The following is a 24,439-nucleotide window of genomic DNA, read 5'->3' on the forward strand; positions in this document are numbered from 1 at the left end:
CATTTATGACAGCAGTCATAAATTTGTTGTCATGAAGTGTCATTTGGTAAATTATGACACTTTTAATGGACTTTAATGTAAGTTTAGCACAACTTTGCTTTAAGTGTCAGTATTTACCAAATAGTGCAAAGTTTTAATGCAAATCTTAATGTAACTTTCAATGCAGCTTTGCATTAAAAATGACATGTCAAACATTCATGAAGACATGAACACTTGAACACATGAAGACTTCTTCATGTTCATGTAGAACATGAAGAATGTTTATATAAAATGTTCACAAAGTTTTTTACTAGAAAATAATCTGGTCTAAAAGGGTTATGATATTTTTTCCGGGATTTAATGTCTTTCTTTCTCTCTTTATTTTTACATACGTAACGAACAACTTTAGTGCCATTAAGAGATGCACCGATTCTGTCCCTTTAAAACAGCTAAACCTTCCTGAAATATTGAAGTGTTCTCAATCATTTTTGGAAGTATTTCAAAGTTCTTCTTTGGACTTTCTGGACTGATTCTCTCTCATTCTGTAAACTTTATCACATAAACATGCCGCTCAGTAATGTTCTGTTGAGTCCTCTTAGATGGAAACGCGTTGTTCTTTACAGCATTTCCGTAGTTATATTCACAAACAACGGGCTAACACAGCCTAGCATACGTCCACCACGGTTTCTATGACAACACTTCCGCGAAGCGCAGCCCGTTGCTACGGGAGACTCATAAGCGGAGAAACGGCAGTCCGAGGACATTTCTGAGTGGTTTCGCTACCGAGTTAGCAGCAGTTTTTATGTCACCATGGCCGAGGAGCCGGTCGCTGAGAAAAGCTACACTGGAGGAATCCTTAAGGACAACTGGGTGGAGGAGGTGAGCCGAGTTACCGCTGGCTGAGTGAATAATTATAATAATAATGAGAATAACGAGCTGCTAACTGCTGACGTAAACAAAAGCGAAACAAACAGGAAGTAGAAAATGGACTTTAAAAGTTGATCAAAACCGACTATTTTAGAAGTAACTTTTGAAAATATATACATTAAACAAGGTATTTTTTTTTATGAATCCCACATCTTTCTTATTAAATATATTGGTCTGATGTAATATTCTTATCTTAGACAGCGTGTTTTCATTGGCTTTTCTCAGAAGATCATCTTAATTAACAGAAATAAAGGCTTGAAAACATCAAACATGTGTAATTAGTCTGTACATTATGTACTGAGTTACTGAAATAAATTAAATTACATTTCTAATTTACTGAATTGGCTTCACAGGCATTTTTATAATCTAATAAACCAATAGACCCCATTTAATAAAAATGATAAGTTAATACATTTCAGTAACTCCAGCCTTTAATTAAACACATTTTATAAACTTATAACACAAAGGCATATTTCTGTTATGTGTCATAATTATCAGTTTACAGCAAATTAAAACTCAATATTTAGGACTAGAATATTATACCAGAGCAATAAAAACACTTCTGACAGGATTTAATAAAAGGTATGTTTCATAGCTGGGAATCAGCTGTTCCTGATTATATAAACAATACCTGGTCGCCATGGACAATAATTATTGATATCGATTTTATATGAAACATATCGTCCAGCCCTACTTTCAGCAAATAACTTTTGTTTTTCACAGTTTGGATATTTTTTCCGCCGCTACTTCCTTGAATTTGTGTGAATCAATGACATTAACACACAAAACGTTTCAAAGTGAAGGTGTGTCTGGTTGGTATTTACATTAAAGTTTCAGTTTTTGTCTCTGTGACTTCCTGCCAGAGAGCAGTGGCCGCTCTCAACATCGACGACAAGAAGAAGAGCATCCGGTTGGAAGGACACGAGGGGCTCATCACCATAAATCGAGGGTGTAAAATGGATACTTTATCTCTGTTCACTGCTTCTTACATCCCTCTGCGGGGTTCAGGAGTGAGGGTCAAAGGTCAGCGCCTCCATGTTCCTTCATCAGAGAATCACATTCCAGCCTTCACACATACGCTGATGACTGTCGTCTATTGATTTTCTGTGAAAAGTCCTGTTTTCTGTGCTCTCTTGAGTTGGTTTGTGTTTTATTTGGTGGCGCAGGCGTCAGGAAGGAGCTGCTGGAGAAACATTTATCCCAGATGATGCGGTGAGTCACACAACGCTTTTGATCCTGGGGAGGAAAATGTCATTTCTGGAAAGTGTTGCAGGAGAAAATGGGGTAATATTTACCCGTCTGGGTTAAATCAGACTTTATGGTGTTATTTTACATGGAGGCCAGTCATTTTGATGAAGGGCTCCCCCATAGAAAGTAACGTCCTGTTGCATGTCAGAGCTTAGAGGGAATAAAAAGCTGCACGAATTTTATGAAAACGCAGAAGAGCTTCTGAAGCCGTATATTCAGTTTCCTTTCTTTTCTAAGTGCAGCTGGTTCATCTCAGGGTTTCTGGATGTTGAGCTAAACACATGCAGAGAGGAATATTTATCTACTCATTTAAATACATTATTTTGACTGTTTGTCTGGATGTTTTGGTTATGAAACATGTTTTTAATAAACAGAACAGAGCAAACACAATGCAGTTTTCCAGTTTATATAAAAAAAAGATGCAAAAGAGTAACTACTGCTGCATGTTACTGCTGAGCATAAATAAACATGTTTTTGTTCATTTTCATAAGAGGTTCTGGGGCTTCAAAGGTCAGAACCAGAACCTGTTAGGAAAACACCAGACAGTAATAAAACTTCAGTTTGATCCAGATTTGATCCAAATTAAGGAAGAAAACTTGAGCAAATCTTTCCAGTAAACTCAACCAAAGAAAACACAAAACTGAAATCAGATAAAAAATATTATTTATTGTTTTTAAAGGTGAACCCGGTTTATTTCAGTTGAACTTTCTTCATTGTAAACGTGGACCGGCAGCTTCCCTCTGACCGGCTCGCTTCCTGCCTCCACAGAGAGAAGGTTCTGGCCGAGATAAAGCCGGAACCGGTGGACCTGGTACCGGACTACAGGACCACACATCAGAGGCATTTCTGCGCTCCAGGATTCGTCCCCAGCAGACCGAAACCGTCGACGGTGCGTGTAGCTTCTGCTCCGAACTGCCTGACCTCTGCTGGGCTTCATGCTAACACCAGTTAGCTCTCATAAAATCAGAGGAACCGGAACATTTTTAACGTTTTAAACATTTTTAACATTTTAACGTCTCTCATCTCTTCCGTCGCGTTCAGGATCATGATTACAGAAACGAGGAGGCCATCACGTTCTGGAGCGACAACTACCAGAGAATCCAGGTGTGGATTTTATCACCTTTACATGTTTTTATACGTTAATAATAAATAATCACGAACTGAGAGCGACTCACCTCCGCCTGGGGTCAAACCGTTTTTCGTTTTGGGTCACACTAAGATCACGGTCCGCCTCATCGGCCCCAAAGTTTCCTGGCGAAGTCAGAAATTTGCTCAAAAAATTATAAATGTTGAGATTAATTTCAGAAATTTCACAGAAAAAACTCAGAAATTTTTCAGCTCCAAAAGTTGAAAATTTGCAAGAAAAATGTTTCGATTAATTTTGGAGTTTCAAAAGTTACAAAATGTGATTCCTGCACAGTTGCAGGATATTATAATGTGTAGGAAAGTATGAAATAAGGTATTACACAGAAAACAATTAAATTTTTTATTTTAATTTCTATTCCATTCTCTAAAAGGCATATAGTGATATTTATGGCTCCATATTTAAAACTGGTGAAAGTGGCTGATAAACAGATTATATGTGAATATAATCTGAATTTAAATCTCTTAAGGTTTTCAGTGTTGAATGTGATTAAAATCGTCTCATCATATTTGACCTTTGTTCTGTTTTGGTCGGCAGCGTGTGTCGAACCCAAACGTTCCTTTCAAGAGGTCGTCTCTGTTCAGCACCAGGATCCCGGACCGGCTGGATGACGAGGAGCCCTGAGGCCTGAGCTCCTGCTGCAGTTCCTCACCTGTCCACCAGGTGCTCCAAGAGCCAATAAAGCCCGTCTGGTTTTGGTTTATTTTTCCTAACAGCTGCAGATCATTAAACTCGAACAAAAACTGGAAAATACACACGACTAAAAAACACAGGATCGCAGCAGAACTTTGACTTTTTCCATTTTATTTTGTTACAAACCAGAACAAAAACAAAACAAACAAATATAATTTTTTTTAGGTAGCAATATTTTTGTCAGTTGTTTTTTGTATCTATTTCTGTGATTGCTGTATTTTTTGTTTCCAGTATTTTTCTGCGCATAGCCGTTTGAACTCGTCAGCCACCGTAGAATCAATTATTTCAAGTCAATTATTACATTTTACTTGAGAAAACTTCATAATTTAGGCTGTAGATCAGCGGATTGGTGATTCTGATGTGTTATGAAAAGGCCTTTCTGACTCTGCGCAGATCTTGTCAGGTTTAATAAAGTTTTAGTTTAGACTCCGTTACATTTAATTCAGCTTAAATAGAAACAAAGTTGGACTCAGAAGCAGCTGTAGATGTTGTTCCTGCTGGAGAATCAAACGTTCCTGACAGCATCGATACTTCCTGGATCATTATCTCTCCTCTGCAGCAACCTGTAATTAGTGCAACCGATGTTGAGCAACAGAACGTCCCTCCCACGCCGGGTCAATATCTCGTCTTTGTCCTTGAAGAAAAGACGGAGCTGCGTCCCTGCAGCCGGCTGCAGATCCACACACGTGGAGTCAGTCAGAGGACGATTCCTGATCCGTCCTCAGCCTTCAGAGGGGATTAGTAGGCGGTCGCTATGGAGACAAGTAATTTTAGCTGCTATTTATGCAGCTTTTCTCTCCAAACATTTCATTATCTCACAGGAAAAACCAATTTGTTGCTGAAACGCACCGCGGCCCCGCAGCGGATCTGCACCCAACATCTCAAATGAAATGAGATGCAGAAATTTTCTGTTTCTGCTTTTTAATTTCGGGTTTGTCTCCGCTGAGCAGCGCACACACACACACACACACACACATATGCCCACACACACACACGCTGCTCTTTATCCAATCTGTCAGAACATTTACACACTAAAACCTCCGTTATTCACAAGTAAAATATTTCGACTTTATCTTTAAGCTGCAAAGTTTTTATCTTTGATTTAAGTTTGTACCCCACAGCATAATACTGCCATCACCGTACTTGATAGTTATCAGTGTTATCTGAGTCTTGGTGTCTGAACCTTTTTGTCATAAAGGCCAAATTTATCGAGTCAAGAGTAAAATAATAATAAAAAATAAAATAAAATCAAGTCATTAGAGTTATTATTATCCAGAGAAGATCAAAAACTTAAAAAGTATTTTCCATATTTGCTGTTTTAAAAGAAAATCAAGTTTCCAGATTCTTTTGGACTCGACTGAAGAAATTTATTCTCAGGATTCGAGCCAAAACATTTCCTATATTTAGTCAGGATTAATACATTTTGTTTTGCAGCAAATTCAACTTTTCAGTAAAAGTCTCCGGGTGTTACCATGGAAACCCAATTATAAAACCCGACGGGAAAATTCAACTGCAGTAGCCACCGTTCCACCCAAAGAGGGCAGCACTGAGCCCAAATATTAAACATGTTTACACAAAATGTGTACAATAACATAATTTATAGGTCCAATTTATACATTTTGAGTTTATCGGCGCCTTAATCCATATTAATGGTATTTATTGGAAATTTATGTTCATGGAGAAACATGTTAGGAATTATTTCTTGCCTAAAAGTCAATAAGTACAAAAAAACACAACAAATCCCAACTTATAAATGAAAAAAGAGTGCTTCACTCATTTTATTGAACAAAATATTTTACAGTGTCTTGGATATACATATATACATCAGCTGTGTTAAACGGTTGATCAACCCCCTGCAGTGGCAACGATTGCTTTTCTGTGCCTTTAAATCTTTCCAAAAATACGTAAAACATCGTCGACTTCCAAACACGTTATTACAAATCTGAATATAGAAAGCACAAAAAAATAAGGATTCATCTGTGAAAAGCACCCTCTTCATACAAAAACAACTTTTCTCTCTGTTTTATTAGTTTTGTTTAGTTAAGCAGGTAATAAATATACCTGGGATTCCCTCTGTTTCTGTCTGTTTTCGCTGGAAATCACAGTTAAGGACTTATTCTAGAACAAATAAAGTAGCCGCGCCGTCAGCAGGCCTCTCAGATTACGTACACATCGGTCTTCTCCCCAAGAAGCCAATATGTTCTCATTTTACCTTTACCCTGAAAAAAACAACAGAAAAACACAAATCAATCAGTTCGTCAATGGAGACGCCTCAGCGGTTTGATTGGGCCTCCATAACGGCCGACACCGAGGATCTTATGACACCAACACAGCAGGAAGGAGGCTTCGACTGCGGCGGCCATTTTGTTTCCAGAAGGTCTGATTAGCTCAATTAAAGGGACGGTAAAAAAAAGACAAGACAAAAATACACCATGCTGAAAAAACCAAGATAGAACTGCTACAGAAAATATATTTAAATTCCTATCAATGGGAAGAACATAAAGTGTTTTTATTTATTATATATTCAGTCATAATTAAATCAGATTGATGTACAAAAATATTGTTTTACTTGAGTAACTTCTTGTGTGGATACTTTTTACTTTTTGTTGAGAAAAACATACGGAGTAATGTTTCTCTGATTAGGAGAACAATTTTTGGGCAATACAGTGGAACAAAACTAGTTCTATAAATTAATTTCCCCAAAATGAGTTACTCAAGTAAATGTAACGAGTTACTACTTATTACCAGTAGTGGGTAAAGTACTCAAAAATTTACTCAAGTCAGAGTAGAAATTACTCAACAAAGTTTTTGGTAAAAAGTACTAACTGATCAAATTATCATTAATATTTAAAACTGACATCATCAGACGGAAGAAAATATCAAATTAAGTGGAAATTTTGATGTTTTAAGAACCAAACTGACAATAATTCATATAAGTAACAAAACAATAAGAACATTATTGATTTTATCCAGGGAAGCTAAAGGTTTTTAAAAAGCACAAATGCTAAAGCGCTAAATGAGAGATTAGCTCCTCTGTTAGCGTGTTAGCGTACCCACAACTGGATCCTTGCAGTTAACTTTTCATTTTAATCTTTTAAAAGCCAGAATTTGAACTTAACTTTTAATGTTTTTTACATTTTAAATCATATTTTCTGATCTTGAGCCGCATTTTTACTAAAAACTTTTTTATTCTTAACTTGAATATTTTCTTACTTTTTACCTTTAGGGGAGTAAAAACATGTTGAAGTATTTCTGCTCCTGCTATAGTCTGAGTTTTGGTTGCTCTATCCGCCTCTAGCTGGCGTAGCTCAAGAAAAGCATCCCACAGCATCATGCTGCCACCACCATGTTTCATTTAACCAAACTCTTTGGTCAGAGGCCAATCAGCTATGCTGTGACACAGACTGCTACAGGAAACGCTTCCTGCCAACAGCCCTCAACCTTTTATCGTTTTGGGATTAAAAACCAAATTTGAGGTGAATTTTGGGAAATTTTAAGAGCTTCCTCAATTATTTCCCATTTCTAAAACCTCTCTGAGTGAGAATTAAATCAATTTCACAGGAAACTCTGAGCTCTTGTGTTCTGGAGAGGAAAGAACCTTGTATAAAATGATTCAACTAAAGAAATAAATAAAAAAAAGACTGAAATAATCAGATCTCACCTTCATTTCTACGTCTCCTCGCAGCTGAAGGTCAAAGTAACCAAACTCATCCAGCACTTCTTTGGTGGCGGAGGAAACGTGGATCTTTAAGGCTGAGAGGGAAACCAAAAGCACAGCAGAAATGAAATAAAAACCCTGTCAGTGTGGAATTTAAATAACTCCTGCTCTTAAATAAAACCCATTTTGAACAGAGAGTCAGAAACCAGCAGCTCAGAGGAAAACCTGGTTAGTTTAATTAGTTAACGAAGCAGAAACGATTCCCTCCTGCTGCAGTTTACGGCTTTTTTCTGAGAGAAACATCAATTATTCACCAGAGGAGACCCGATACAGGAAAACACTCAGCAGATGATCAATACATCTGGAGATCCAGTCGGAAAATGTCCACAGCTCACAATGAGGCAGCAAACTGAGAAACTAATCTGCTGTTAAGATTTAAAGAAAAGAAAACGTCTCATTTTTAATTTATTTTATTTATTCCTGAAATTAGACATATTACTTACAGGAAAATAACACAAAAGATTACAGAGTGTCCCTGGTCTAGTTTTAGTGCAAATAAGGTAAAATTATTTGCACTAATAATTTTAGTGCAAATAAAAGTAAATTTTCAACAAGAAATGTGAGCTTTTTTCAAGTAAATAATTCATTAAAATTGATTAGAAATACCTATTTTCACAGGCAGATTATTTCACTTATAACAAGAAATAAAATATCTTATAAGTGAAATAATCTGACAGTGGAAATATTATTTCTCTTATTTGATTTAAATATTATGTTTATATCTTTTGCCCTGTGAATTGTTGTTATATTACGATAGAGTATTAGAGTCATGCTAAGAAAAAATAAAATAAAATAACAAGAATAAAGTTGAAATAATTTGAGAATAAATTCAGAATATTTAGAAAAAAAAGTTGCAATATGACTTTATTCTCATAATATTAATTTTTAAACATTTTCTTAGCGTGGCTCTAAAACTGCGTCGTAAAATTCACAAGACAAAAAATATAAACATAATAATTAAATCAAATATTATTAAAATATCTCTAGAGCACAGGCTGGTTTCAGACACGTCTCCCCGGTTAAAGCAGACAGGAAGTGATGTCAGCAGCTCTCACCCTCTCCGTTGGACTCCATGCGGGACGCCGTGTTGACGGTGTCTCCGAACAGGCAGTACCGCGGCATCTTCAGCCCCACAACGCCGGCGCACACCGGACCTGAGGAACCGAGACAGTCAGAGGGCAGGACACACAACATCATGCTGCTGCCAGCAACCAGCAACCAGCAACCAGCAACATCTTGCTGCTGCTGGTGGTCAATGTCTACAACTGATAGTTATTGTGGTGGATAGAAACGTTGGATGGTTTTTACTTCTTCCTGCTTCTATTCAAGCAGGTTAAGATTATTGTGGTGCAAAAATACGTCTTTGGTTCATGTGTGATTTTAAACTTCTATCATGATCCAAATAAATAAAATAAAACAAACGGTTTAATGGACGGCTGGATGAATGGATGTTTGGTTGGTTTGTTGGATGTTTTGTTGGTTTGTTGGATGTTTTGTTGGTTTGTTGGATGTTTTGTTGGATGAATGGATGTTTGGTTGGATGGTTGGATGTTTGGTTGGTTTGTTGGATGTTTTGTTGGTTTGTTGGATGTTTTGTTGGATGGTTGGATGTTTTGTTGGATGGTTGGATGTTTTGTTGGTTTGTTGGATGTTTTGTTGGTTTGTTGGATGTTTTGTTGGTTTGTTGGATGTTTTGTTGGATGGTTGGATGTTTTGTTGGATGGTTGGATGTTTTGTTGGTTTGTTGGATGTTTTGTTGGATGATTGGATGTTTTGTTGGTTTGTTGGATGTTTTGTTGGTTTGTTGGATGTTTTGTTGGTTTGTTGGATGTTTTGTTGGTTTGTTGGATGTTTTGTTGGATGGTTGGATGTTTTGTTGGTTTGTTGGATGTTTTGTTGGATAGTTGGATGTTTTGTTGGTTTGTTGGATGTTTTGTTGGTTTGTTGGATGTTTTGTTAGATGGTTGGATATCTTGTTGGATGTTTTGTTGTATGGATGGTTGGATGTTTTGTTGGTTTGTTGGATGTTGTGTTGGATGGTTGGATGTTTTGTTGGTTTGTTGGATGTTTTGTTGGTTTGTTGGATGTTTTGTTGGATGGTTGGATGTTTTGTTGGTTTGTTGGATGTTTTGTTGGATAGTTGGATGTTTTGTTGGTTTGTTGGATGTTTTGTTGGTTTGTTGGATGTTTTGTTAGATGGTTGGATATCTTGTTGGATGTTTTGTTGTATGGATGGTTGGATGTTTTGTTGGTTTGTTGGATGTTGTGTTGGATGGTTGGATGTTTTGTTGGTTTGTTGGATGTTTTGTTGGATGATCCAGTCGGATGTTTACTCGGCAGAGTTCTGGTTTTCTTCTCATCCTGCTCCAGTTTCTAACTGATGACGGTTTTGTTGCGTTACAAGTCGTTTCTGACCTTTGACCCCTGACCCAGCACCTGAACGCTGCGACCTTGTAGCGCTGTGACCTTCAGACTCACCGGTGTGAATGCCTATCCTCAGCCGGAGCTGGTCGTTGGGTCGGTGTCGGATCTTGAAGGTTCTGACCTGCTCCAGCAGCGCTAGCGACATGCTAGCCACCTCTCTGGCGTGGAGCTTCCCGTTCCGGACCGGCAGCCCTGACACCACCATGTAGGCGTCTCCGATGGTCTCTACCTGCAGACCGGACACAAACCGGTACAGCACCAGTTCACCACCGACACGTCCCAGTTAGACCCACTGGTGACCCAAACCCACCTTGTAGACGTCAAAGTTATCGATTATGGCGTCGAAGCAGGTGTACAGATCGTTGAGCAACGTGACAACCTGCAGGGAAAAATAGATTTTATTCATTTAATTCAAACTGGTTTTTTAAAAGTAACCAGTAGGACAAGAAAATACATAACCACACTGTAAAAAATGTCTGTAGAAATACCAAAGAATTTTACAAGATACTGTAAAATACCGTAAAATTTTATGGTAAAAAATTCTGTAAAGTTTTATCGTAGAAATTCTGTAAAATTTTACCGTAGGAGTACCGTAAAATGCTGTACATTTTTACCATATAAACATGGTAAAATTTTACTGTATAAATATAAAATTTTAGCATATAAATACCATAAAATATTGTAGCATTTTATCATAAAATACTATAACATTTTACAGTGGAAATACTGTAAGATTTTACAGTATCAATACCATAAAACACCGCAAAATGTTTTCGTATAAATACCGTAAAATTCTGGCAAATACAGCTGCCAGTATTTTACCGTAAATTAGAGAAATTTCTTTTGTACTACGGAGCAACAAAAACAAAATAATTAGTTTACCACTTCTCTTCTGTTTGAAACACTTATTCAATTCGACCTTTTTCTGAATTTAATTAAATATATCACTTACCAACTCAATAATTATCAGAAATTTGTAATTAAAACATCTTATGGTATTCACAAAACAAAATGATTACAAAATGCCTCTCATTCAAGAAATGTTCAAGACAATACAGACCCATAATAATATTAATAATGACAATTGTAAATAACAATTACACTGCAAAAACATCTGATGGTAACAAGTATTTTTGTCTAGTTTCTGGTGTAAATATCTTAGCACACTTAAAACTAACTTTCTATCTCCACCACAACAGAGCTGATTCTCTATCTGTCTAGATAAAGTGACTCAACTCTGCGTCAACATCTCCCATCTAACAGCTGATCTATTTCCAGTCACACACAGAGTGTGTGTGGGAACACACTCTCTCTGCCGGAGATCACGACAGCGCGGTGCGGAGCGGTGGGAGCGGGAAGCGTACCTGCAGCGGCGTGCTCTCCGCAGACAGAGAGGTGAAACCGACGATGTCGCTGAAGTAGATGGTGACGCTGTCGAAGGCCTCCGCCTGAACCGTCTCGCCGCGCTTTAGCTGCTCCGCCACCGAGCTGCACACACACACAGAGAAACAGCACTGTAAAAATGAGCATGCTAACCGCTAATGTTTCCCGTTAGCCACTTTAATTCCAGGGGGATGACCTTTTCTCAAGATGGCTGCTGTTTTTGCGACTTTTTGATCAATTATTGACACACAACGTTACCCATGTTTTCAACTTTGGTTATCTTGTTCATACAATGTTAAAGTAAAAATATGAAGCAAAATCAGAAACTGTTTGCTAGTTTCAGTCCAGTTGTCAACAGGAAGGAGATGAACATGTGACCGACTGGGAGACAGTCGTCTTAAAAGTTAGATTCTGATAACTCTTCTGATGTGTTTAGCAGTTTAATGTTAGCTTCCAGGAATTTTTTGTGTTAGTGGTTTTGCTTTAGCTTTCACTCATTTTTATAGGTTTAGTGGTTAGCTTTAGCTTCTGCTAATTGCTTACGTTATTAGCAGTTTAGTATTAGTGTCTGCTAATATTTATGTTCTTATCAGTTTAGTGTTAGCGACTGATAATTGGTTGGGTGCTAAACAATTAGCTGAAGCTAATTAGCTAATGCTAATTGTTTAGGATTTTGTTATGTTCTAATTTTGTTATGTGTTTCGCAGTTTAGCTTTAGCTTCCACTTCTTTTTGTGTTCAGCACTTCACTATTCACTTGTACTAATCTTTTTATATGTGTTTAGCAGTTTAGCATTTGCTTATTTTTATGTGTTTAGCAGTTTAGTGTTAGCAGGGCTAACATTCTTGTTTAGTGAATTAGTGGTTAGTGAATTTAACTTTTTTTGGGAAAATAACTACTGCAGATTTTGGTGGAAACATATTATTCTCCATTATAACCATAGCGGCCATTTTGAAAAATGTCCACCAGGAAAATAATACACAAGATCAAGAAAATATATATGATTTCTATGGTTCAAAATGTGTCATTTGATGCCAAACAGATTTATCTAATTTTCCATGACAACCATCTTGAAAAATGAAAAACTATCAGATATGATTTCTATGGATCCAGTGTAAAATTTGACAATTTTGCTGACGATGGCGGCCATCTTTAAGTTTTTTGTAGGGTTTTTTCGAACAAAGGTGGGAATAAGTAAGCTTCTGGTATCCACATGTGATAGATTTTGCAAAAATATTGAATTATCTGGTGCATTAAATAAGGCAGAGGCTCTAAAGTCAAAGAAAAAATGTTTTTTCAGCTGTTTTCTCCTTATTATCCGGCAGCCCTGTTCTCTGGCTGAACGCCTGGCCGCTAAAATCTTCCCCAGATGTCAGTTTATCTGTGCTCATGTTAATTTCCCTTCAATCAAACGATACCAAAGGCAGGAACATCTCGGAGGCAGAGGTCAGTTTGTTTAAATCTGGAGCGCGGTGAGAAATCAGATCTTCTGCTCCTCTCAGGCCCTTTTTCTGTCAGCCTAATTTCAACATGACGAAGGAGGAAGAAGAGGATAAACGATGGAGGAAAGCTGGATTTGCTCCGATCTGCTGTCTCTCTTTAATGAGCGGTTTCGCCTTCCTGTTCTTCCTCTGCTGCCCTTTTTATCTGCAGCGAGATAGCACTGCTGGGAAATGCGTTTGAGTCTTTAATTAATACAGAGGTTTAGCGCCGCTGACAGAGTGTCACTGCAAGCCGGCGGTGGATCGTTCAATCAGCTGAGCTCCAGTTAATTGGTGGTTTTGGTTTTTTTCCCTTCCTTACTGTGGGAGGATTTGGTAGAGGAGGTTTTCGGCTTTTCGCTTCTCCTCCAGGTAGGCCTGCGTCCGCTCCTCCACCAGGTTCTCCAGGTTGTTGGCGTATTGCTCCATCCTGGACAGCAGGTTGTTTAGGATGCTGGTGCTGCCCTCCCTGTGGAAAATACAAACATGTAGCAACTCTGAAGAGCAAGAAATAAGAATATTTTTAACAAAAGTTTAAAATCAGTGTTGTTTTTTGTAATGTTTTAATGAAATGTTTCTGTATTTTTAATATTTTGTATTTTTTTTATTTCATTGTATTTTTGTACATTTCTGTCATTTCAAATTACATTTTCTGTATTTTTGTTTTTATTTTTGTATAAATTAAATTTTTCAATTTTATATTATTTTGCATTTTTTAAATTTCAGTTTTTAATGTTTTTCAATTTTTTTGTATTTTTTACTTAAATGTTTTTTCATTTTTTGTAGCTTTTTATATTTGTAATTCCATTTCATAATTTTTTTTTAATTTTCTGTTTATTTTATAGCTTGCATTTTTTAAAGTTCAGTTTTAATCAAATCTTTTTTTCATTTTATATTTTGTATTTTTAGTTCATTATTTAATTTAAGGTTTTTTTAATTTCTTTTCATTTTATATTTGTTTGCATTTTTGTATATTTTAACGCCTTTTGTTTTCACTGGAAGAACAGATATTACAGATATTATCTACTGTAAGAATTAGTTTTATACTTAAAATTTTGATTTGGAAAATCAGTTAAAAATCTGCGTTGTAATCATGTTAATTTAATTTTTTTGTATCATAATTACGTCACTTCAGGTGTCCCATATGAAGAATTAATCCTGGAGACATAAAACTGACTTCTATCCTCAAATTTTAGCTGCAAATTGTGGCATTTAGTGGCTTTTTTAGACAACATTGATGCTCTCAAAGCTGATGCCTGGGTCTCGTAGGTTTTCTAATTACATGTGTTGCATAATGTTTATGCTCTACAATCATACGCTCAGGCATAAACACAACCAAACGCTCACAGTTACTCAGACGGAGCGAGAAGGTGAGTCATCCACGCCAGCATGGAGGCTAAAAGCGTCAATGTCTGGCACCTTCCCAGTAGCTACTGGGTCGTAGCAGCTTACAGACGCCCACATGCTGTTTATCTTTAAAGGAGCAAATATCAGACATGGACAACTAATGAGTAACGAGGCTCTGAGTTCAATCGAAAAAGGTCACATGAAGATTAGCGAGCCCAGCATTTCAAATTTAAATGTACAGTACAACGAATGCAAAATTGAAAATACAAAAAATATGTTAATACTCATAAATTAAATAAATGGGAGTTAGGACTGAAATGATTAATCGTGATTAATCGATTGTAGAACTAATTGTAGAAATGATTAATTGTTAACTGGACTCAAAAAAAGCCATTTGGTGAAATAAAAAACATATTCAAAGAAGAAAATAACCTAAAAGAGTACAAAAAAAATACATTTTGCATTATAATAAAAGAAACATTTGTTTGTAAACATGTTTTAGCCAAAACTCCTCATGTGATGTAATTTCATCTGGTTTGAATTACTGGGAAAAGTTCATTCTGCTTTCCAATTATTATTCACTTAATCCAAAAAATAGCTATCAGATTAGCTCTACATAGTATTGATGCCAAGTCAAGCATTGTTGCATTTTAATTTCTACATTTAAAAAATGAATTATTAATTTCAGAGATTGTATAAAAAGTCTTAAATGAAGAGTTTGCAGAATTTGGCAACTTTTTATCCGATTAATTGATTAATCGTCAAACTAATAGGTTAATAATCAAATAAGACTCGTCAATACAATTAATCGATAACTAAAATAATTGTTAAATAAAACTAAATTCAATATGATTCCATTAAGTTTTATTCTAAGAGTTAGATTGAAAAACAAAAAAAGGGCATTTGTAATCGATTAATCGATTAAGTAGAGTATAAAGATTCAATAAAGGCCATTTGGTGAAAAAACATCAGGGTTTCCCCCACTGTATTATAAGCCTGGTGGGCCTCCAGGCTTTACTTGTGCCCCCACCAGGCTTAGCATTGCTTACTTTTTAAAGTTTTTTTTTTAAATATGTGTATTTTTTAAGACTTTATAGTTAATGTTCAGGTATTAATCTCCCAATCTTTTAATAACACATAATTATCAAGTGATATTTTCAAATTTCCTGTTAATTTTATACATTTTTTAACTTAAAAACACAACGGGCCGCTGGATGAATGATTACCAAGCGCCCAATCAATGATGGGGTTAGCAAGTGTTTTGGGAAAAACGTTGAACAGCAAATCAAATCTGCTGTAATTCATCTAAACTAGAACTAAAAAGGATTTATATTTTCAGTCTGAACCTCCTGCACTGCATGAAAGCTTCCAGTGAATGAGAGTGAATGTGTTCAGAGACAAACAATGGAGAGACTTCATGCTCGCAGTGAGAGGTCAGCGTTTCACAGCCAGCTTTAGACTCCCTGTGCCGGTTCAAACCAAACCGTTTGTCGCCGGACACCCTGTCACTCTCGCTCCCAAAATAACAGCCCATCCATCACGTCACGTCAACAACAAGCATTTTCCTAATGAGAGTAACCAGCAGACGGAGCGCCGAGGCACGGGCCGCCCAGGCCAACAGGAGTGGAGGGACGCGCCTGTCAACAGCATCCTTGAGTGGTTTGGAGGTCATCAATCATGAGGACCTCTCCACTTAAAACCACTCAGAGCTGAACGTGAGCAAAGCCATCCAATGTGGAGAAACACGGATAATAGAGGAGAGGTCGAGCTGAGAGGAAAAACTCTCAATGTGTTATAGAATTGCCTCCAATATGGCTGTTTTTATATCACTGATGGGTTTGCACTGCAGTGGACCCGCAGAAGATATAATATCTGTAAATGTTAGAGATATCATCTGGAAATGCTTCTAACTGAATATATTAACTGTTCAAATACAAAATATACATTAATATGCTTTAATATGCTCAGTGGAAACTGCCTTAGCACTAGCACAGAAGCTAACACCCATGGTCTGATGGTCAGCCAATCAGCAGCAAGCAAAATGAATTGGGCTCCTGGATTGGTTGATGTAGAAAAGAATGAAAATAGTGAACCATGTAGTCATCCATCCTTCATCTATCCATCATCCATACATTGTTCATTCATTCGTCCATCCATACATCCATCCATCCATCTCTCCATCTATCATCCATCCATCCATCCATCCATCCATCCATCCATCCATCCATCCATCCATCTCTCCATCTATCATCCATCCATCCATCCATCCGTCCATCCATCCATCCATCCATCCATCCATCCATCCATCTCTCCATCTATCATCCATCCATCCATCCATCTCTCCATCTATCATCCATCCATCCATCCATCCATCCATCCATCCATCCATCCATCCATCCATCTCTCCATCTATCATCCATCCATCCATCCATCCATCCATCCATGAGATGAGAAATGGTTTCCAATCCCTCCAAGTCGTTCTTGTTTTGCTCCAGACTCCAATCTCCTCCATCTTGGATTTCTGGATTTCTCCTCTAATATCTTTTTATCTCATCTGAGCTCATCTTAAAACTCGTTCCCAATCGTTCCTCTGCTTTACTTTGTTCCCACATTATCAGATGAGACACATCTGGACCGCTGCCATTCTGTTCCAGCTTCATTCTGGACGGCCGTGAAAGATTTCCCTTTGATGATAGCAGATCATGAGCAACTTTAGCATCTCTGTTGTTCATATAAGCCCAGAACGATGAATCTCCACCAGATCATGACAGACGCTGGATTTAACTCCCTTATATCCTTTATATCTGACAGTGAGCAGTTGATATATCCTTTATATCAACTGCTCTCCATGTTTTTAATTAAATCTGGACCCATCTTAAAACAGAACACTTGTCGCCTGCATTTTTATCCAGCTTGTTCCCAGAGAACTTGCTCTGTTCAGAGATTTATGCCTTCCTCCTTCCTTATGCAATATCGAGTTACCCTGCTGGATGCAGCGGAGGGAGGGCTGCCTCGGGTGACATTGATTTTCCAAAGTACTTTTGAGTTCATGTGGCTGTATGGATCCTTTTTTCTCTTTCCAAAGTTTGAATGTTGTCCCACGATGTCTCACAGTGTTCAGGTGCTGCAATAAAAACAGCACAACCTAACAGTTTGTTTTTCCAGCTGAGAGTCAGAAATCTCCAAGTCGACTTCAGTCTAATGAACCGTGACCCATATTTTGATATTCCTGCCACAACTAGCAGAACGTGACCACTGACTGCAGCTGACAGGCAGAAAGTCAGAACCTGTAAAAGCTTCACGCTGCATTCACCAAAGCTCAATCCGCTAAACCAATGATGAATATAAGCTCTTCTTTATCACGTCTCTGGGCAAAAACATGTAAACAACACGCAGTACAGCATGATCCATGTCTTCATGGAGAGCTTAAAGAAAGTAAAACCGTCTCATTGTAAATATGGGCTGAATGCTAAATCTCAAAGCTAAAGGAACAAATTTAAAGCGTATTTCCAACATTAGATTCTTGTGATGTGCTGTAAACACAGGAGATTTGTTTAGTTTTTTTTTTCCCAGAAGGGAAAAAACACCAGTAATTTAGTTCAATTATTAATGAAGCATAATGAGGTAACGATTCAAAGGGCTAACCAGTTCAATGACTCTTCAATCACTGTCAGATCTGATCAAACATCCCACACAATCATCCAAACTGAGGAATGCATTAAATACTGAGTTACTAAAACAGCTCCTCTCCAATCCTATGCAAGACGGATGTTAAAACAATAACTTTGGGTTCAATAACATTCAGGTGGTTAGTAACTATTAAACCAGATTAAACCACTCTAATCCTGCAAATATGAAGTCATGAGAGAAAAAACACAACCTATGACAACTAATATGGTTTTCTTACACATTTGGACAGAAGGACAGAGTGAGCAACGCTAACTAAATACCTAGTGTGCTAACGCTAAAGCACTAATCATAAACACTAATTCTGGTAATGCTAAAGCGTTATACCAACATGGTATTTATCACAACCTAATGCTAAATCACAACAGCAAAAGGGTTTTTAGCAGAAGTTAATGCTACTTTGATAAAACAAAACGGTCATTAGCAGAAGCTTATGCTAAATTGCAATGCAGTATTTACTGGCCGCTAATGGTAAAGTGCTAACCTCAGTTCAAATTATCTTCCCTTGAAATACTACAAAACATCATTTTAATTTTGACATTATAATCTACATCTTCTATAATACCCTAAAATATTGTATTCATGTTTACATCTTGTTCTCTATGGTCCGTGTTTTATTTTGTTCCTTTATGTTTCTTGTTTTAAAAAATGTTATTGGGTAAAAAAGAGAGAAAACACGAGGAGAGGAAACATAGCTGTCATGCAAACAGGCTTCTCACGTCAAAATGAGAGCTTGAATATGAATATCTAACTACTTCAGGATATCTTTATAGGCAATAACCAAAACTTCAACACAACTTTCTTCAGCTAAAAGTTACAAAACAGCCACGAAAATTAGCATGTTAGAATTTATGTGGCAAAATTAATTTAGGAGAAGATAAGTTTGCTAAATGTTAGCATAATCGTGCCCATAACTGCATGTGGATATTTAATGTCGAAATAAATTTGTACACAGATGATATATCAATATATGAGCATTTCTAGTGAAAGGACTGAATATTTCATGTGGTGTCTTCATTTTTTTCCCATGACGGAACTGTTGCAGAGTTTCTCCAACATCCAAACTGCCAGCAGTGTATCTGGTTTCTGAGCATGTGTGTGCTTTAGAGTCACTTTGTTTCAGCAGAGATCCTCACAGTAACTCTTTCTGACAGATGCTCCACTCTCAGGGGAAAACATGCTTGCCTCCCTTCCTGCATCGACATAATACTCCAACCAAAATATGCACATAAATGATTCATAAGATCATCGCAAATAATACCAGAAACATGGACTCCAACTCTTCTGTTACTCAAACACACGCCGACGCTCTCACAAGGCGCTTCCCGCTAACAACCACCTGTCAGGAATTACAAACATTCATCAGAAACTGTCGTTCGGGTTTTATTTTTATTTTCATCCCAACACCAACGTATTGGACCCGTCAGAAACTACAAAAAATATCCTTCTATCAATCTCAATTTAACTTTTTATCTCAAGTCTGAAGAGGAAGATAGTAATATAATGTAATGTTAAATTAAAAGTGACCTATTATACCTCCTTGAACAGGTAAGGATAGGTTTGTATATACAAAACAAGTTTATTACATTTTTTGTACAAAATCATTCTTATATAATGAGATTTTAGCAGTTTTAGGGCATCTTGTCACTTTAAATCTAAATAAGCTGCTGCTGGCCACGCCCCCAAACTCAACGTTTACACTTGCACGGGAAAATGGCTGCAAACAGATACACAATTATACAACAGTACACCTTTGAAAAGCAGAAGTGGAGCGGTAAAACCAGCTGACCAAACATACTGAAGCTCTGGGTTGCTAGGCAACGGGCAGAATTCCGCCAGGGTTGCTAGGTAACGGGCGGAATTCCGCCAGGGTGGCTAGGTAACTGGCTGGGCTTCTCTGAAGTTGCTACATTTGGAAGGATACCAAAAAACATGATCTTATCGCCAAAGAACATCTGGGTGTTTTCAGAAACAGCAGAGATCTAAATGGAAATATAAAACTGTACAAAAGGTTAGTTTTCCATAATAGGTCCCCTTTAAGTTTCTGATGTAATTAATCAGCCCACATAAGCTAAAATAAAGTCAAACACATAACTGTGGTTACATTTATTAATGAGATTTCTGCTGTTTCCAAAGGCTTTTGGAAATAAATGAACCATTTAAAGGAAAAAACATGTTGGACATACTTGTTGAGTTTTGCCATGTAGATCTTGATGTGACCGAAGTCTGGCCTCTCTGTCGGGTCTTCGGCCCAGCAGCCCTCCATCAGGATGGTCAGCTCCTCCGGGTGGCATCTGTTGTCTGTCGTTGGTCGAAAATACGGCTTCTGGCCGTTTCTCACCTTCTGAATGATCTCTAAGGGTGGAAGAAAACACACCTTAGTGTCTGATTGGAAAATGATGAATAATATCAAACACAGAAACAAAATGGAAAAGCTCATCATCTAAATAAAAATACCAACTGCTCAGTTTTGTTGATTTGAAGGGGTTTATAATGACATTATAAGCTCTTTGGTTTGTTCATATGTACATTTTTGTAGTAGCATTACTTGATTTTACTTCACTAGTTGGAAAAAATTGAAATTTTTTTTCAAAAAGAAAATTTTAAATGCAAAACATGTCACTACAACGACCTAAACTTATCACATTGGAAATCAGCCTTCCAGCTATGGTAGTTGTTAAGCTAACCTGGAAAAAACTCCACAAACAAGAAAACCCTAAAAATAGCAATAAAATGTAAAACCTCCTTAGTCCAGTTTTGTTGATATCTAACTTTTTTGAATTGCATAAACAAATAAGCTCTTAATTTGTTGAGTTATGTACTTTTGAATTAGCATTCATTCGTGACATTAAGGCCCTTTTTTGGATTTATTTTAAAAATATTTTACTCCAGTTTGTTGAAAACAAAGTCAAACATACACGACACATTATCAAACAAAACTGGATATATAAAAAATAACAGGCAGTTGTTTTAAGCTAGACAAAAAACACAGATTAGCAAGGCTAAACTAGGCTATGCTAAGCTAAGTTACACTAAATGCTAACAGATGCTAACATCTTAGTGTCAAAATAAAAACCAGAATAACCTAAAACTAGAAAACAATGCAAAAGCCGATCACGTGCTGTGTAAAATACTAAGTTATTTTTTAAAGATATTAAAGGTAATTTCAACATTCTATTAAATTCTACTGATTATCGTGTTTATTGTCATAAATCAGCAAATATCACTATTACATTTGTTAAGGGTTTATTTTAAAAATGATAATTGTTAAAATAAGTTGTGTCTCTCGAAATAATGGAAAGATATAAAGGTCAAAGTGTGTTAGCTGTGGTAAAAATGAAGTTAAGCTAGGCCAATTTACGCTAATAAACACAAACATTTAAAAGCAAAAGTAAAGCTAAATCTAATCTGTACCCAGATTAAATGTTCTTTTTCAGTTTTCTGCATAATTTTGTTTTTAATCAAGCCACAACTATGTTGATTATGCAAAAACATTCCTGCTAATTTCTTTTACAACAAATTCTCATTTTTCTTTTTGACGTTAAGTGCAGCAGATAAAAGCTAAAACACAACATTTAAAAATATAAACACTAATTTTTCTATTATATTTCCCAACGCACTCCAAGTTTTTACCACTTCTTTAGTAGGACACTTTTTTCCCTCTGATGAATAAAACAAAACAAAGCTCTATTTAACAATTTATTACATCCCTCTACAGTGACAAAAGACGCATAAAAGCTTTTTAAAGAATCTAGTTAAAATGGAAATGTTATGGTGTGAACATGAGGTTTCTGCCCTCAGGCTGTTAATGCATAAGCAGCAGGAAACGTGACTCTGAATAAAAGGTTTTAATCGAGGTTAACAGGTTGAGGAAGCTCCACAGGAAGGCGATTTATTACACTCAAGATAAAACCTTTCATCCTCCCTGCATGCATTTCGGCTAAATTCAATAATATCCTCAGTCCTGCTGTTATATTTTGCTTTTTAATATGTGAGATTCATCCCAGATGTAAGAAAAAAAACTGATAAATTAAGACTAAAAAGGAAAAACTTTGATCCAACATCTTGTTCTCATGTTTTCATTTATTATTTTTTACTTTTCAGATATTTTTAGGCTCAACTCTGGGTTTAATGTGTCATTTTCAAAACACAGCAACTGACCAGGCACAATTAGAGGACTTCAGGTTTCCATGGCAACTGAAGTAGCTGCTCTGGAAACGGTTTATTCCCCTATGGAGAGGAGTTCGACTTGTTTTTCAATCTACTTTTCAACAATTGCAAGGAGAGAAAACCATCTATCCATGTGGAAATCAATTCGACTTAGTTACAGAAAGAAAGTATTTCACAAAAAGAGCAAATTTTAGTGAAATAACACACACAATATTTACAATTTACTGTTTTTTTAAAAGTTAAACTACTGAAATCAAGAGTTGGTTAGATGTTCCATCTAAATGCCTGTTTTCAGCTAATTTAGCCAAGATAGGCTAGGCTAAGCTAGGCTAAAATAAGCTAATCTAGGCTACTGAAGCTAACTTTTAAAAAACAAAATATAAATGGGCAATTATCAAAACTAAAAAGGACAACTGGGAACTTGATGATATAAAACAAATTACATGATAGCAGCATATTTAGCTAAGGTTATGCTAGCTATGCTAAGGCTTCAAGAAATAGCAGCTAATTTTCAAATCACAAAAGTTTTATAAAAGGAGCCCATGAATGTGAATAATGAAAAACAAATTTTACATCAACATTTTCCCTTTTTGGAGACAGTAATTATGTTTCTTGATTAATTTGATCTAAAACAAACTAATTTAAGGTAAGCTAGCTTAAACAAATCTGCCTTTCAAGACAGAAAACAATTAGCTTTATCACAAATACAAAAAGATGGAGAAAAGGTTAACATTTCACGACATCTATGACATTATGGCAGCCATTTTTGGAAACAGTTTCCAAATTCAACTGTTTCTGCAAACAGTTCATTTCCAAATACAGCTAATTTAAGTTAAGCTAAGAAAGGCTAGGCTACATGTTAGCATAAGCAAGCTAACATTACTCAATTCTTTTTGCAAAAACTGAAAGATTTTTACCTTCTGGTAAAAGAAAATATATAAATATTGTAAAAACTTAAGCCATGTTATATTCTAAATATGCTTTACGAATATCAAATATTTCAGCTTCATATATGTTTCACTTAGAATGAAATATGGATTTAAAGGTACTGTCCAAATAAAGCATTAGGTCAAAAAAGAAAATACTTTACTGCAAGACATCTGTGTCATAATTGTATTTATAAATTGGTCATATTTTAGTTTAAAAAAATATCATTCTTCCTGTTTTCACCTAAGCTAGTAAAGTGAGGCAGACATTTTGTTGTAGAGTTAAAAGTCTAACCTTTTCACATCTCTTCAGGTTTTGGAAAAGTAATTTTTCCCACCTAGCTTGCCAGAAACGATCCTTTCAAGGTTTCTCTATATTGTTGTCATTTCTCAAAGATACACGGCTTTGAAAAAGTAGGAGTTTTACCCTCATTTTAACTCAAAAACGATTCTGAATTAGAAAAGTCAAGTTAGATTACATTTAAGAAATAATTCACTTTCCTTCTGTTGTTTTCATATTAGTCTTGAGGTTAAAAAGTGTAAACTGACTGACTGAAACATTGTTCTGTGATGTTATTAATAACTTTTCTGCAGTCGGATTGACTGTCTTTTCCTCTCAGTTATATGATGTTCAGCTACATGATGACATCTGGCCAACACGTCATATTACAGTGAAAGGAAAACATGCAACACAGCGCTAAAAATAAATATTTTCTTGATCGTGTCTGTTTAAATTAGGTGGAATTCCTTTTAGGTTACTTCTTTTATTTGCAAATTTTGCTAATTGAGCCACTTGAAGGCTCGTAAAAGACAGCTGTGTTTACCTTTAGGGCTGAGGTCCATGCCCTCCACGTAGAAAGGTCCGTTCCTCAGAGCTATTTCCTGCAGGATGATGCCAAAACTGTACACATCACCCTTCTGAGTCCCCTGAGGAGGGTGCCGATCGTATATGAGCAGCTCTGGAGCTGTCCACAGCTTCTCTGGAAGAAAACACACAACGTGATAAAACAGAGGCAGAGGCTTTTGTGAAACTGCATTTTGGAGCTGACTTACTTGCATAGAGGGCATGCGAATCGTCGTTTTCGAAAGACGAGCGGAAGCTAGCCAAACCATAATCTGTGATTTTCAAAACAAATCGGCTGTCCACCACACAATTAGATGACTTCAGATTTCCGTGGCAGCCAAAGTAGCTGTTTTGGAGATAGTTCATTCCCTGGTGAGCAGAAGTCAAGCATTAGCATGCTTCTCTTTCTGTCTGCTTTTGTTTCTTTACATCAAAACAGCAAATGCAAAAAAATCCAGGCATAAGAAA

The 24,439-nt window shown here is 36.6% G+C and overlaps 3 protein-coding genes and 1 long non-coding RNA gene across 4 annotated transcripts in view; 2 read left to right on the top strand and 2 right to left on the bottom strand.

Annotated features, from left to right (window-relative positions):
• Positions 1–24,439, bottom strand: part of LOC114149750 (protein NLRC5-like) — a 1,536,511-nt gene that overhangs the window by 1,076,748 nt on the left and 435,324 nt on the right. The gene's annotated exons all lie outside the window — the stretch shown is intronic.
• The window catches only part of LOC114149825 (uncharacterized), a 461,125-nt gene that overhangs the window by 61,752 nt on the left and 374,934 nt on the right, over positions 1–24,439 (top strand). The window lies entirely within an intron of this gene.
• Positions 692–4,415, top strand: spag8 (sperm associated antigen 8). Its single transcript, XM_028025923.1, has 6 exons — positions 692–858; positions 1,770–1,929; positions 2,073–2,118; positions 2,923–3,043; positions 3,196–3,258; positions 3,836–4,415. The coding sequence occupies exons 1-6, from the start codon at positions 790–792 to the stop codon at positions 3,920–3,922; spliced, it is 546 nt and encodes a 181-aa protein (XP_027881724.1). The 5' UTR covers positions 692–789; the 3' UTR covers positions 3,923–4,415.
• The window catches only part of npr2 (natriuretic peptide receptor 2), a 65,188-nt gene continuing 46,487 nt past the window's right edge, over positions 5,739–24,439 (bottom strand). Inside the window, exons 13-22 of the mRNA XM_028025849.1 lie at positions 24,181–24,340; positions 23,952–24,107; positions 20,218–20,386; positions 13,320–13,466; positions 11,498–11,621; positions 10,444–10,512; positions 10,188–10,362; positions 8,765–8,863; positions 7,653–7,744; positions 5,739–6,210 (exon numbers count right to left, since the gene is read on the bottom strand). Of these exons, the coding sequence (XP_027881650.1) occupies positions 6,148–6,210; positions 7,653–7,744; positions 8,765–8,863; positions 10,188–10,362; positions 10,444–10,512; positions 11,498–11,621; positions 13,320–13,466; positions 20,218–20,386; positions 23,952–24,107; positions 24,181–24,340 (1,254 nt within the window). The 3' untranslated portion in view covers positions 5,739–6,147. The remainder of the gene's footprint in view (positions 6,211–7,652; positions 7,745–8,764; positions 8,864–10,187; positions 10,363–10,443; positions 10,513–11,497; positions 11,622–13,319; positions 13,467–20,217; positions 20,387–23,951; positions 24,108–24,180; positions 24,341–24,439) is intronic.

Source organism: Xiphophorus couchianus, chromosome 8 (genome assembly GCF_001444195.1).
Source record: "Xiphophorus couchianus chromosome 8, X_couchianus-1.0, whole genome shotgun sequence".
Lineage (NCBI taxonomy): Eukaryota > Metazoa > Chordata > Actinopteri > Cyprinodontiformes > Poeciliidae > Xiphophorus > Xiphophorus couchianus.

Excerpts from the sequence above, each read along its gene's own strand:
- spag8 (XM_028025923.1), top strand. The coding sequence starts at position 790 with ATGGCCGAGGAGCCGGTCGCTGAGAAAAGCTACACTGGAGGAATCCTT. Across the intron at positions 859-1,769 it reads AGGACAACTGGGTGGAGGAG|AGAGCAGTGGCCGCTCTCAA; the intron begins GTGAGCCGAGTT and ends ACTTCCTGCCAG. Across the intron at positions 2,119-2,922 it reads CATTTATCCCAGATGATGCG|AGAGAAGGTTCTGGCCGAGA; the intron begins GTGAGTCACACA and ends CTGCCTCCACAG.